This window comes from Candoia aspera, chromosome 8 (genome assembly GCF_035149785.1).
Source record: "Candoia aspera isolate rCanAsp1 chromosome 8, rCanAsp1.hap2, whole genome shotgun sequence".
NCBI classification, from domain to species: Eukaryota; Metazoa; Chordata; class Lepidosauria; order Squamata; family Boidae; genus Candoia; species Candoia aspera.
The window spans coordinates 11,600,604-11,614,654 of record NC_086160.1 but is presented as its reverse complement, the minus strand read 5'-3'; the positions used below and the strand labels follow the sequence as shown (position 1 = coordinate 11,614,654).

At 43.9% G+C, this 14,051-nt stretch overlaps 1 protein-coding gene across 2 annotated transcripts in view; it reads left to right on the top strand.

Annotated features, from left to right (window-relative positions):
• Nucleotides 1-14,051, top strand: part of ARAP2 (ArfGAP with RhoGAP domain, ankyrin repeat and PH domain 2) — a 118,092-nt gene that overhangs the window by 10,170 nt on the left and 93,871 nt on the right. For both annotated transcript variants that reach the window (XM_063309952.1, XM_063309951.1), the window contains exon 2: nt 6,320-6,390. In XM_063309952.1, coding sequence (XP_063166022.1) covers nt 6,320-6,390 — 71 coding nt within the window. The remainder of the gene's footprint in view (nt 1-6,319; nt 6,391-14,051) is intronic.

Sequence of the window (14,051 nt, the reverse complement as noted above, 5' to 3'; positions counted from 1 at the left end):
CTACCACAGTCTAAATTTATCCACAACCCTCCCCCCCTTTTTTTGTTTGACCTTTGAATTTAATGGAGTAAAACCATTCCTTTGACATCTTGGAATGTGGTGCAGCCAAAATGCTACAAATATGTTTAGGGAGTATATTTATTAACTTTCATGAAAAAAGAGACTGCCATAAGGTTTTTTTTTTCAGATTCTGGTTTTGCTAGTTGGAGTGGTTGCCTATCAAATTTGCAATGGTGTTGAAATGTTGGCTTATCTCTCATGAATGTAATATATCCTTATATCTCTTTTGGCATTGATTATTAGTTGCTTGGAACTTAAAGGATCAATGGGACTACGTAGAATACTACTGATACTACCTGTGACAACAATAAATGAAGGGAAAATAAATTTTCAACAGCATAAGCAAGCTTTTAGATGATACCAGAATTGCTGTAGAAGAACGATTCCCACCCTGTGGTCCATAGATCACTGGTGATTCATGAGGGTTCTCCAAATGATCCATGTTGAAGATGCCAACAGAGAAATAATTTTTTAAAATCTTACATTAGAAGTGAGAATATCAGAATCTTATGAGAACCTGGCAATCTTGTGAGATTTTAGTCACTTTTTTTAAAAACATATATTTCTCAAAACTAATTTTTATTGTTTTTGGGATCCCTGGATGACATTTGGGATGTCTGATGTGTATTATGGCATTGTGTTGCTGATACTTTACTTGTAGGATAGTCTACAAAAGCTTATCATGCCATGCTCCATGTAGAGGCCCATGGAATGGGCCATGGCGAGCCATCCTTTTTGTCTTAATGTGTGGAATTCCATTTCCGTGGCTTTCATTTTTTTCCCTCCTCCAACAGACAATGAGCATTATCAACCTCAACCACCACCACCACCACCTTGATCATCTTTTTTTGCACCCCTGGAAAAAAAAAAAAGGACAGTCTTGATTGAAGAGAACTAATAATTTAAAATGAACAGGTTACTTAATAGAACCAGACTTTTCCATTATTAAAAAAAACCCCTCCCCCAGGTTCTTTAAAAATAATTTGTCATGTCTTAAATGAATAGGCCAAATGGCTCCTCAAAATCATAGGTGGGCTGTATGAAATAGAGATGCCAGTTTTTCTCTCTTCCATTTGATCTGTAGTATTGAAACTCCTGTTTATGTGGAGAAGTGGTTGCTCTGAATCTTAAAACATGTCCTTAATTTGGGGGAATATTAGGAACTCAGAAGATGATATTTATCAAGTCAGAATGATTGTCCATTTAACTCAGCATGATCTACATCAACCAAATCTTCAGGAATCTCATGGAAGTGTGTTTTATGGCCCATTGTGGTTATTTCTTCCTCTCGTTCCTCGTTCCTGTCTTCCACAGCATAACTTGGCGACTATATGTGGGAGAGTCCTTTGAACACCAGCATTTTCTGTGCAATTTGAGGAGGAGGACAGACTTGTACATATTGGTGCAACCTCAGTTCACTGTCTGGTCCTCTTTGGAGCCTTCGGGGCTGAAAAATGTATTCACCCCTGTTTAAGACATTGACCCTTGTTTTTCTAGGACCTGTTAGCCAGATAAAGCTAACATCACTAAATTTATACCTGCTGTTTACAGTAGGTGCCTAGCAGGAAGAAAAACGTGAGTGAGCTAATTATACCCTTACCTCAGGAGAAGAGCAATAACTAACACATCAATGCTGCTCATAATGTAGGAGATTGCTCTGTTCTTGGCTTGTAAGTAAGTTGACGCATGCCCAGTTTTCATGAGAAGCAATTTTTATGAAGCCTCTATTTGTATCTTTGAATATTTTTGGAGCACTGTTTTAATTTGGTAGTAGAATCATTGCTGTTTCATCTCAAACTCTGACTTGCCCCTTTCTTTAAGAAAGTAAACATAGTATCATTTCCTCTCCCTTCTTCCCATTTTTATATACTACAGTATATCCAATAAAAGAGAATATTTGTAGCTCAGAGTTGAATTGTACGTTCTTGGCGCTCTCTGAGCTTGGTTGTTGGGTAATGAAACATCTGCAAGCAAACAACCAAGCTCAGAGAGCACCAGGGACTCCACTGGAGCATATGGTAGATGAAACTGTTCGGTAAACTGAAGTTTTTTGCTGATATTTGTCTCAGCCTGCCTGCCTCATCTTCTATCTTTAGTTCATTATTGCCAATACTTTTTTTGGGGGACCTGTTTAAGTATTTTACCTCCTGCAATTATGCAAAGTAGATTCACTGGGGCTCCATATGAAGAGTGCTTATGTCCATGTCTTTCTAGATCTGCTGAGTCAGTAGCACACTTATTATTGTACTGTTCTTTCTTCAGGCACTCCCAACATTTACTGGAAACACCTCTTCCAAACAAATACCCAGGTAGATCAGATACATTTTATGTCTACTTCCCTTCATCAGATTTAAAGGCAGACAATACCAGAAGATGGGAAAATTTCTCCCTGGGACTACAGCTGTTAGAAAACAAATGGTATCACCAGTGCTATGAATCTAGAACCTTAGGGTTAGGAGAGACCTTGGAGACATCCCAGACAAGCAGCTGTCCAACCTTTGCTTGAAAACCTCCAGTGATGGAGCATCCACAGCTCCAAATGGTAGGCTGTTCCACTCCTTCATACCTCTCATAGTCAGAAAATTCTTCCTTATTTTGAGTTTGGATCTCCCTCTGAAAAGCTTTCATGCATTAGTTCTTGTCCTATCCTCAGGATCTATGGACAATAAATCTATGCCCATTGCCTGTGACAGCCCTTCAAGTATTTTATCTGAAGACTATTATCACATCTTCCCTGTATGTTGTTGTTGTTAGTTGCCATTGAGTCGTTTACAACTCATGGCGACCCTATGTATTACAGAATGAAATGCTGTGTCAGCACCTGATCATTCGAGCATTCACACAATCACAGTCAGGAGGCTGTGTTCCTTTAACTGTTTTAATGAAGCGTAATGAATGGTACAGAAGGCAAGCTGCAAATAAAGATTTCCCACTCAAACGTAACTTAAAACTACATTCCTTTAGTTAGTCCCCTTTCCCATGAAACCATGTCACCCCGCCCCCCTCCAGATGGTATTCCTGGCATATCTCAACGCCGCGTCCTTGATGTGCTCCATAGCCATAGTAAACCACTTTACACTCCAACTTCACACACCCATCTGGCCACATGGGAGAAGGAAATGAAGGGAGATGCTCCGATAAGGGTTTCTGTGAAACCTTTGATCGGGGAATCTGACATGCTGTTTGGTCTTGCGCCATATACAGTCCTAATTTTGCCACAATTTTCCAACCTTGATTTTTTCTTCTATTTCAGCGCTTGTTATTTATGTCATCTGTTTTTTATTCTTTCCCTCTCTTTGGATAGAAATTGGACCAAACTAAAGAAACAAATCTATAACTTAGTAATAATATTGTAAATCCTTAGTTTATTACACTTTATAATCTAGATCAGGGTTTCTCAACCAAGTCAACCCTGGGGTTCCGCAAGTGATCACTAGGGGTTCCCTGGGAGATCATGATTTATTTAAAACAATATTTCAAATTTGGGCAACTTCACATTAAAGACGTAAGTTTCATTATTTATTTTTACAGTAGTTTAAGAACATTGTGAATGCATATATACAGGCCTACACATGAGACAAATATAGTAATTTTGTGACTTCTGGCCTATATTTGAGCCTGAGCATGCAGGGATTCCCCGAGGCCTGAAAAATATTTCAAGGGTTCTTCCAGGGTCAAAAGGTTGAGAAAGGCTGATCTAGATTATTTGATCTGCTGACAGCTTTTAGTCTTATTTCATTTGTTTTTATGCTATTGTGTCACCATATCATAATCTTCATAGCTTCAGTATCACTGGTAAGCTGATTACAATTCTTATAGTTAGATCTTAGTATTATAAAATTAAAATTTTGTACAGTAAACCCCTATAAAGTTGTTATATTGAAATTTATTTTTCTGTACCTTCAACAGTTATTCCTGGAATGGTTCTAAAGTTATATATTTTATACTAGTTTACGACAGAAATAAAGATTCATGATGGAGTTGTTTCTGTAGAAATGGAAGAATGGCAAAGGCCTACTCTAGGAATGAGAAAATATATTCACTGGACCCCTAGATAATTACTTAAGGGATTTATATAGGTAGTCCTCGCTTAACAACCATTCGTTAGTGATGGTTCAGACTTCCAACAGTGCTAAAAAAACTGACTTATGACCAATCTTCACACGTAGGATCATTGCAGCATCACCATAGTCATGTGATCACAATTTGGGCTCTTGGCAACCAGTTCCCATTATGACCATCACAGTATACTGCGGTCAAGTGACCACTGGCAGGCTTCTGGCAAGCAAAATCAATGGGGAACCACATGATTCACTTAATGACCATATGGTTCGCTTAATGCCTGCAGTGATTTGCTTAATGATCACCACAAAAAAGGTCATAAAGTTCGGTCAGATTTGCTTAATGACCACTTTGTTTAGCAACCAAAATTCTGGTCTCAATCATGGCCATTAAGTGAGGACTACTTGTATGCTCTGTGTTGGCACTTTTAGGTCAAAGTATTAACTGCAGTGAAAACTGGAAAGTAGAAATAGAGCACTACCACCTCGTGCTGTTTCTATTCCCCAGTCCTTCCCAACTTTTCAAAGTCATCCATGTGGATATTCGTACATCTGTTGAGCAAACAACACTTGAGAAAGGCAGACAGCCTCCCCACCCCACCCCCAGTTCGACCACAGTTGGCAGCTGATCAATTGGCAATTGCTGAATTAATCAGTCAGTCTTCTGCTCCTAGAGTAACCAAACTCCCCTCAGAAATGTGAAGCGATACATTCCTAATTTCACCATTGTGTTTTCAGGGCATGTTGGATACATTTGTTTGGTTATTTTGCAAAAAAGTAGCAACTGACCAGAGTAAAGTACCACTGTTTTCCAGCCTGGCCCTTCACCCAGTTGCAGCCACGATTGAGGGTTGCACTGGAGGGTTGAGTGACTGAACTCAGAGGGTGGGGAGTGCATAGAACAAGAATCCAGTTCTTGCTGCTTATATATGTAGCCCTAAAGTGAGAGAGAGCGCAGTGTCATTTTCATGGTTATTGTAAGGAAACTCTTTATGATGTGTTAGAAGGTGAGAGCTATGAGGAGAAAGAAGACTGCGCATTGCACTAAGCCACATTTTTGCTTCACTCTGTTGTTGCTGAAATCCCAATTGTTTGTGTTGCTTTAGGGGTATGTATTTTGGATTGTGACTTGAATGGGCATTGTTGGAACAGAACACGAATAAGTAGTGCTATTGCTCTGTTTACCTCGAGACGTCTTTGATGCAGTTATGTCTGGCTAGCCCTACCTACGGTCCAGGGACGGCGGAGACATTAACTGGTGTGCCATCAAGTCATTTTCAATTCCTAGTGGCCACACGGATAGAGTTTCTCCATTATGATCTATCCCTAACCTGGTCTTTCAGGTCTCCCAGTGGTGTACTCATTGCTGCCTTAATTAAGTCCACCCACCTTACTGCTGGTCTTCCTCTTCTTCATTAATAGGGCTTAATTAATTAATAGAGACATTAATAGGGCTGTAAAAATCTTCCTTTTGTGAGGTACAGATTGCAACAGTCTCCCCGATTTTGCACCCAGCAAGTTAGACTTCAGATTCACCCAGGTAGGTCTAAAGGGTGGGTAGGGGAAGTGTAGGGTATGCAGGGATATTTGTAGTGTTAGCTATATGTCGTCATCTTGTTAACGTATTTCTTTTTTTGACAACGTTAAATACCAAGTGTTGGAGCTGTGCTAAAAACAGAAGGATTGCTATATTGCCAGACAGCCAAATTGTAGTTCAGGGCCCCAAAGGTTACGTCGAAGCAGGGATAATGAAGCTGAAGAATATTTTACAAGGGCTATGAAACTGACGAGAAACTGAATAGGAGGATTAAGGGTGAGTTCCTGGATAAGGCTGACTCTGAAATTTACTGGAGAGCTTCAAGTTCAAGAGACAGGATGAGACAAGGCCAAATATTTTATGGCCCCTCCACATCGGTGGTGCTCTGGAGTCACAAAGCAGAAATGTTGCAATTCAGGCTGGGCCAGAGCTACACCAGAAAAATATCCATTTGGCTGCCCAGGAAAGTAATGTCATGGGAACACAGGATGGTGCCTATGCCAGATTTGTACACCAGTGCCCTTAGTTTTGCAAAGGGATAGAAGAGCTTTGTTAAAGGTGCTGATGCCTCAAGCTGAAACTCTCTAAATTGTAGATAACAGGTACCTTGCTAATATGAATCTATTCTAATATGGATTTCTTGCCTTTGGTATTGTTCCAGCTCTCGACGTGAAAGAAAAAGCATGAATGGTTTAAGTATCCATTGTTCTGAGAGTCGTATTTCAAAAAGCAGTGAGTAAAACTTTGTGACTAATCGTAATTCATACTTGAAAAGTAGGAGGGATGTGGAAAGCTGGTGTTAAATGTCTTATTTGGGGAATTTAGAGTGTCAGAAGGTTGTCATCATTAAGAAAGGGTTTTATAGATGCAAAACTGGAACATCTTACGGTATAATGTCTTTTTAAAGAAGGAAGGAAAGATGTGCTTACTTTTAAATCTGTTTCCAGCTGGTAGCACAGAGCTGCCCCAGTTGTGATAGAGAAACCGTGATTAGGACTACTTTCAGGGTAAGAAGGGGTAGATTGTGTGGTGGATTTATCCCTGGTGGAAAACACCAGCGCTCCCGCTGTGTAAATTTTGCTTTGCTATGAAACAGGAGGTGTGGATTGCTGATGTGTTCCAAGTGATAAATCCATATCATGCTTCACAAAACCACTTACATTGTCTGTTTCTTGGCCAAGCGTGTTGGAACGGCCTTTTTGAAAACCGTTTGCTCTTTAAGTGTACGTACACTATGACCTTCTGTAGATATAATAGCAACGGATCCATTTTCAGATGATTCTGAGTGGACAATAAGAAGCAACGGATAGACCTCCTCGCCTTCAGATTGGAAGCCGTTTATTAAATAATCATAATCAAACAGATAGTAACATCCCAGCAGCAATAATAATCGCTCTTAAAAGTCAGCACATTTTTCACTGCAAAAGAGAAACCACATTAACTAGTATTTTTAAATATAAAAGTCAGTTTTCTCAGTTGCAAAAGGCAGCTTCTCATAGGAAGTTGTTACACTGAAAAAAGGAGGGGAAACTTGTATGCCTAGATAAAATTAACAAAATAATGTAATTTTGTGAAATTTACGAGAGAGAGAGAGATGGACTACAAATTTATTGCATGTATAAAATAATTCCTAAAACGATCAGATTGCTTGAAATTCCTCTTTCTTTTTTATAGAAAAGAAATTCCCACCCCTAATTCAAATATTGACAGTTCTCACATGTCAGCAACCCACTGCTTCAGGTCATGCAAAAATATATACTTTGAATATTATATAACTTTTGACCAATCCCATGGTGTGAAAAATCTAGACTTCTTGATATCTTAATAGAGTTCATATGCTAGAGATTTAGCCAAGCAGAACATATGCATCCTTAATTAGCAGTGATCAATCTAAAGTCATATTAACAATTCTACAGAGTTCAGTCTCGAATATGATAAAAGAAGGACAAGTGTATATCGTGGGAGTTAATGTCCTACTTTCTAAATCAGCAGCAAGGCAATCACATTTACTCCTTTTAAAGCATTCTTTCTGGGGCCCAGATTCTATGGAATATAATTTTCTGGTATATTAGCTCGATTTTAAGGTCAGAAAAAATTAATTTCCTATTCTTTAAGGTGACAAAAACAGAACCTTCAAGCTCCTTATTCCAAAATTCAGGTACAGTAAACAGGTCAATTCCATAAACTTCCTTTGATTTCTTCGTAAAAGTGAGTTACCAACTTAGGAGACTCATCTAGTCTTTCACAGCTTCCAGCAGTGGTGGGATATAGAGGCAGGGATGGCGTCAGGACCAGTTCCAAACACCCCAAACAGCCAATGCCTCAGTTGAATCGACTGCCAAGATGGAGAAGGTTCTGCCTTGTGACCATTGCCTGTTCTGCATTATCTTCCTACTCTCTTACCACACAAAGCTTTTTCTCTTACCTAGCACCTTCTCTCTAGTTGCTGTGCTCATGCCAAACTTTCTGATCCTCTAGCTGAGCCTTCCTCCAACTTCCATATGTCTCCAGTCGAAGCAAATATTTGTAGCTCAGGGTTGAACTGTGGAGTCCTTGGTGCTCTCTGAGCCTTGTTGTTTTCTTGCAGATGTTTCATTGCCAGACGAGGCAACATCCTCAGTGTGAAGAGGGAGTGGGCCTTGCTCTCAGTTTATATACTGTGGCTCGCCCTGCTTGTGTTGGTGGGGGTGTTGTTCTGTTGTGAGAACACCCCTACCAACACAAGCAGGGCAAGCCACAGTATATAAACTGAGAGCAAGGCCCACTCCCTCTTTGCACTGAAGATGTTCCATATGTCTCCCATTCCTTGACAACATAGTGTAAGGGTTGCCTATTCCAAAACAATCTCAGACTCACAAGCAAGTGCTAAATAAAATCTGGTTTATTTGAGAATAGTGTGCAAGTACAAAGAAAGCTGAGAATGGGAAAAGTGCACCAAATGCAAACTAAAAAACCCCGGTATTCTCAAATGAGATCCCTCCCCCCATAGAATCTTCCCAGGCCCACAATCCCAGGTGCTCCTAACGGCTCCTGATGGTGCGGTGGAAAAGTCCTTGAGCCGAGCACATAACCCAAACACATTCCATTGAAATGAACATAGATACAGAGCTTGGCACAAGGTCAGCAACATGGCATGTGGAACGTTACGATGTACAGTGCACATTGGAACAGTGAACATGACATACTGCCCCCCCCCCCCCAAAAAAGAAAACCCTAAGCAGAAAGCTTCAAAGGGTAAGCTAAGTGGAAACGGTTTACTAAATCAGGAGCATTAACGTGGCAAGCAGGCACGCACTCAGGGTGAGGAAAATGCTTCCAGCGGATCAGATACTGGAGGGAGCCTCGAAGCTTGCGAGAATCAACAACCTCCTTGACTTCAAAGTGTTGTTGCCCGTCAATCATGATCGGAGCAGGAGGAGGAGGTTGGGGATGTCTGTGGGAAGAGTGGTGGACAGGCTTGAGCAGGCTGCAATGAAAAACAGGGTGCAAGCGTTTCAGATTGTGAGGCAGATCCAACTTAACAGTAACTGGATTAACAAGACCAATAATAGGGAAGGGACCAATGAATTTGGGAGCAAGTTTTTTTGAGGGTTGTGGGGACTTTATGAATTTGGTAGAAAGGTAAACCTGATCCCCAATTTTGAAATCGTGCTGCACAGAACGGTGTTTATCAGCTTGGAACTTGTAAGCAGCCTGGGCATCAGCCAAAGCCTGCTTAATCACCAGCCAGGAATCAGCCAGCTGAACAGCCCAGTCAGAGGCAGAACAAGATTGGGGAGGGGCTTGTGGTAGCTCAGGGATGGGAACAAAGTCGTGCCCAGAAACCACACAAAAAGGGGTTTGTCCAGTGCTCTGATGGACAGCATTGTTGTAAGCCACCTCAGCAAAGGGCAACAAGTCAACCCAATTGTCCTGATGGTAATTTATGTATGCTCTAAGGAATTGTTCAGGGGTAGAGTTCAAAACCTCTGTAGATCCGTCAGTCTGGGGATGTGACGATGTGGACAACACCTGTTTGGTGCCAATCAATTTTAAAAATGATTTCCAGAACTGGGAAGTGAACTGTGTCCCGCAGTCGGTTACCAAATGGGAGGGGCAACTGTGGAGATGGTAGATGTGGATGAGAAACAGGCAGGCTAATTGTGGGGCTGACGGGATGGAAGCACATGGAATGAAATGGGCTTGTTTGGAGAAAAAATCTTTTACAACCCAGATGACCATTTTCTTTTGACTGGGTGGTAGGTCTACGATAAAATCCATAGAAATTTCATCCCAGGGGCGGGATGGGTCGGCCACCGGCTGCAGAAGCCCCTGTGGTTTATCCCCTTTTCTTTTTGAGATGGCACAAATGGGACAGGAGGTAACATAGTCTTTGACATCCCGCCTTAAGGTTGGCCACCAAAATTGACGCCTAACCAAATGCAAGGTTTTGACAAAACCAAAGTGTCCAGCAAGTTTGTCATCATGGGAACGCTGCAAAACATCAGCCCTCAAAGCTTCAGGCACATGAAGGCGGTGTTCCACCCACGTCAGACCGTTTTCAAAAGAAACATTGTCTCTATTAGCTAGCAACCAAGTGTCAGATTTCAGTGCCTGGAGAAAGTTCTTCTGTAACTGACAAGGAACTTGCACTTTCTGCTTCCCAGACTGGGCTGGGGGCAGGGTTCCCTGCGCACGGATCTGGCTCTGGGTGACAGCAGCCAAGCCCAGTTGTGGTTCAGTGAGAACAGTCCCTACTATATCTGTCACGTGGTCAGAGTCCTGAGGTAAACGTGACAAGGCATCGGCCAGAAATTTATTCCTGGAATAAATTTCAATTGGAAGTTAAAGCAACCGAAAAATTGAGTCCAGCGAATTTGTTTAGGACTGAGACGCCGGGGGGTGCGGAGGGCTTCCAAATTCCTGTGATTGGTCCAAACCTCAAAAGGGCATTTAACACCTTCCAGGAGGTGACGCCAGGCCTCCAAAGCGGCTTTTACAGCAAAAGCCTCCTTTTCCCAAACATGCCATCGGCGTTCAGTTTCAGAAAATTTTCTGGACAGATAAGCGCAGGGTTTTAGGTGATTGTCGGAGTCTCTTTGTAATAATATAGCCCCAATTGAGATGTTAGAAGCATCAACTTGGAGCACAAAGGGGCGCTCAGGATCAGGGTGCTGTAAAATAGGTTCAGCAGTGAAGAGGGTTTTTAACCTCTCAAATGTTGTCTGGCATTCAGGTGTCCAATTCAGCACTGCCCCAGGATTTTTAACCTTGCGTGTCTCTCCCAAACCCTTGGTGCGTAGCAAGTCAGTAAGGGGCAGAGCAATCTCAGCAAACCCTTGGATAAAGTGGCGATAATAGTTACTAAACCCTAAAAAACTTTGTAGTTGCCGCCAGGTGCGAGGGCATTCCCACCTTAAAATCGCCTGAATTTTTTCCGGGTCCATCTCAATGCCCTTGTCAGATACCCTATAGCCTAGATAGTCAAGACGGGCTTTGTGAAATTCACATTTAGAAAGCTTTGCATAGAGTTTAGCATCTCTAAGCTTGCTTAACACCTGTTTGAGGAGGCATTTGTGATCCTCCTCGGTTTCAGTGTAAATGAGAACATCGTCTAAGTAAACCAGGACCCCTTTAAACAAATGATCATGTAATACTTCATTAATCAATTGCATGAATACTCCGGGTGCCCTGGCTAACCCAAAAGGGAGGACTTTGTACTGAAATGAACCCAATGGGCAGTTAAAAGCAGTTTTCCACTCGTCTCCAGCTTGTATGCGGATGCGAAAATAAGCTTCATGAAGGTCGAGCTTGGAGAAAATTTTACCCTATGACAAATGGGCTAACATGTCTTTCATTAGAGGTAGGGGATATTTGTTGCAGATCGAGATGGAATTTAACTGCTGATAGTCTGTACAAAGTCTAAGCGTGCCATCCTTCTTTTCCTGGAAAAGGACAGGGGCCCCAACTGGGGAATATGCAGGTTCAATAAACCCCCTTGACAGATTTTTGTCGATAAAGTCCCGCAACACCTCTAGCTCTTTCTGGGTCATGGGATAAATTTTCGGCTTGGGCAATTGAGCGTTGGGAACCAACTCTATTGCACAGTCAGTCTTTCGATGGGGGGGCAGCTGGTCTGCTTCCACTTCCCCAAAGACGTCTGTAAAGTCTCGGTATTGCTCAGGCAAGCCTTCTAAGTGGGGTAAGCTGGGGCACGGCATTGCGATCGCAGCTCTTCCCACCCCCACATGTAAAGGTCTCTCCACTGTGGGAGCTTGGTAAAACCCATCCTTAAAAGTAACAGTCCGGTGCTCCCAATTTATATATGGGCTGCATGAAGTCAACCAGGGAATTCCCAGAATTACCATGGGATGGCCCACAGGTGCCACGATGAATTTTAAAACCTCCCTGTGGCTGCCCATTTGCATCGCTACATTTCCAGTGAAATGAGTTGCCGGACCCCCACCCGCCAATGACCCATCTAACTGGGTGAAGATCAAAGGCTGCTGGAGGGGAAAGCTAGGCAGGTCCAATGCAGCAACCAGATCAGGGTGGATGAGACACCTTGAACACCCAGAGTCAACAAGAGCCCAGACTTCCGTGGTCTTAGTGCGGGAGCCCAACTTTACTTTCACTGCTAGAGTGGGGCAATCAGCACTCACCATAGCGTCTTCGCGCCCATCCTCCTCCACCTGCCTGCAGGCGCTGTTCAGGGCAGGTGGCTGGCATTTCCTGCCGGCTCCTTAGAGGCAACATCAGCCTCCCCGGAGAAGTAAATCTCTTCTTCTGCGTCAGTAGCCCCCTTGGCTGCTGTCATCCGTCGCGATGGGGGGGGGGCAATTTGGCTGGCACTTTTGTTGCTCGATCTCCAGCCCTGGGTTTTGGGCAATCTGCGGCTTGATGCCCGACCTTTCCACATTGGATACACTGGCCCCGCATGTAGCGCCGCTGCCTCTCCTCATCCCACATTCTGTAGCCTGATGGGGCAGCCGTTGCTCCGGTTTGGGGTCCCCGCATCGCGGTTGGCAGTTGCTCGTGTCATCTGGCTTGCATGTAGGTGCGCTGGGCACGCTCAGCCTTCCCAGCCAGACAGATCCAGTCGTGCAACGACTCTGGGTCGTCTCTGTATAGCGCCCATTTTAGGACATCCCGATTGAGCTGGTCTTTAAACTTTTCTACGAAGGTTGACTAAGACCAATCGGGGACCTTGCCTGCCAAAGCTTTAAATTCCAGGGCATAGTCAGCTACCGACCTGGGGCCTTGGATGAGATCCTTTAGCACCTCCTTAGCTCTTGCCTTGGCCAGAGGATCCTCAAAATGCAGCTTTAATGCTAACATAAAGTCCTCAAAGGACTTGAGCTCAGGGGCATCAGCCTCCGTTAATTGGACATACCAGTCCGCTGCTCTGCCTTTGAGCTTAGTGGCCACCGCCATTATCTTAGTCTCCTCGTATGGGAAGCATGGCCCGAACTGCGTCATGTAGCTCTTTGCATTAGTTAGGAAAAAGTATAGCTTGGTGGGATCCCCATCAAATTTGACAGAAAAGTCCTTCACCGCCCCTCCTGCTGGAGTGGAACCGGTGGCAGGCCGAGTGGTGGGGCCCCAGGTCGCGGTAGTGGTCCCTCTTCGGGGCGGAGATCAATCCCGGAGCCGTCCGCGGCCCCGCTCTGCTGGCGGTTTGGGGGGAAAGATGGGGGATGGTTGCGTGAAGCTGGGACTTCCATCGTACCTCGCCTGGCCGCCCACCGCTAAAGACAGGTTTTTCAACAGATACTCCATCGATTCCATTTTTGCCTCCAGTACTCTCAGCCTCTCAGGGGGTTGAGATTCCTCCCCCTGTCGCACGCCAGGCTGTCTCCCCGTTGCTACCGTGGTAGATTCCACCTCTGGGGTCAGCGGGGACCGGTGCTTCCAGGATGCCTGGGGCGTCCCTGGCTGGGGCTCTCCCATCGTATCCCAGGTGATCAGCTCCGTGGGCGGTCTGCTCGGTGCCGGTTGCTCTGGCTCTCCCCCATCGCTAGATCCCCCCAGCTCAGGGCTGGAACCTGAATCATTCGGGTGATATGAACGTTCGGGGGGGGGGGGAGCTCGGCTCTCTACTCTGGATTGTTGACTCGGGTAATGGGTTAGTTGGCTCCCCAAGCGTTCCGGACGTTTCGACTCTGCCATCGCTAACTGCTTCCCTCACAAGAATTGATCTTGGTAGGAGCTAGCAGTGTACTTTGGTGATTCTCAGCTTTATGTAAGGGTTGCCTATTCCAAAACAGTCTCAGACTCACAAGCAAGTGCTAAATAAAATCTGGTTTATTTGAGAATAGTATGCAAGTACAAAGCTGAGAATGGGAAAAGCGCGCCAAATGCAAACTAAAAAACCCTCGGTACAAACAAGATCCCTCCTCCCGTAGAATCTTCCC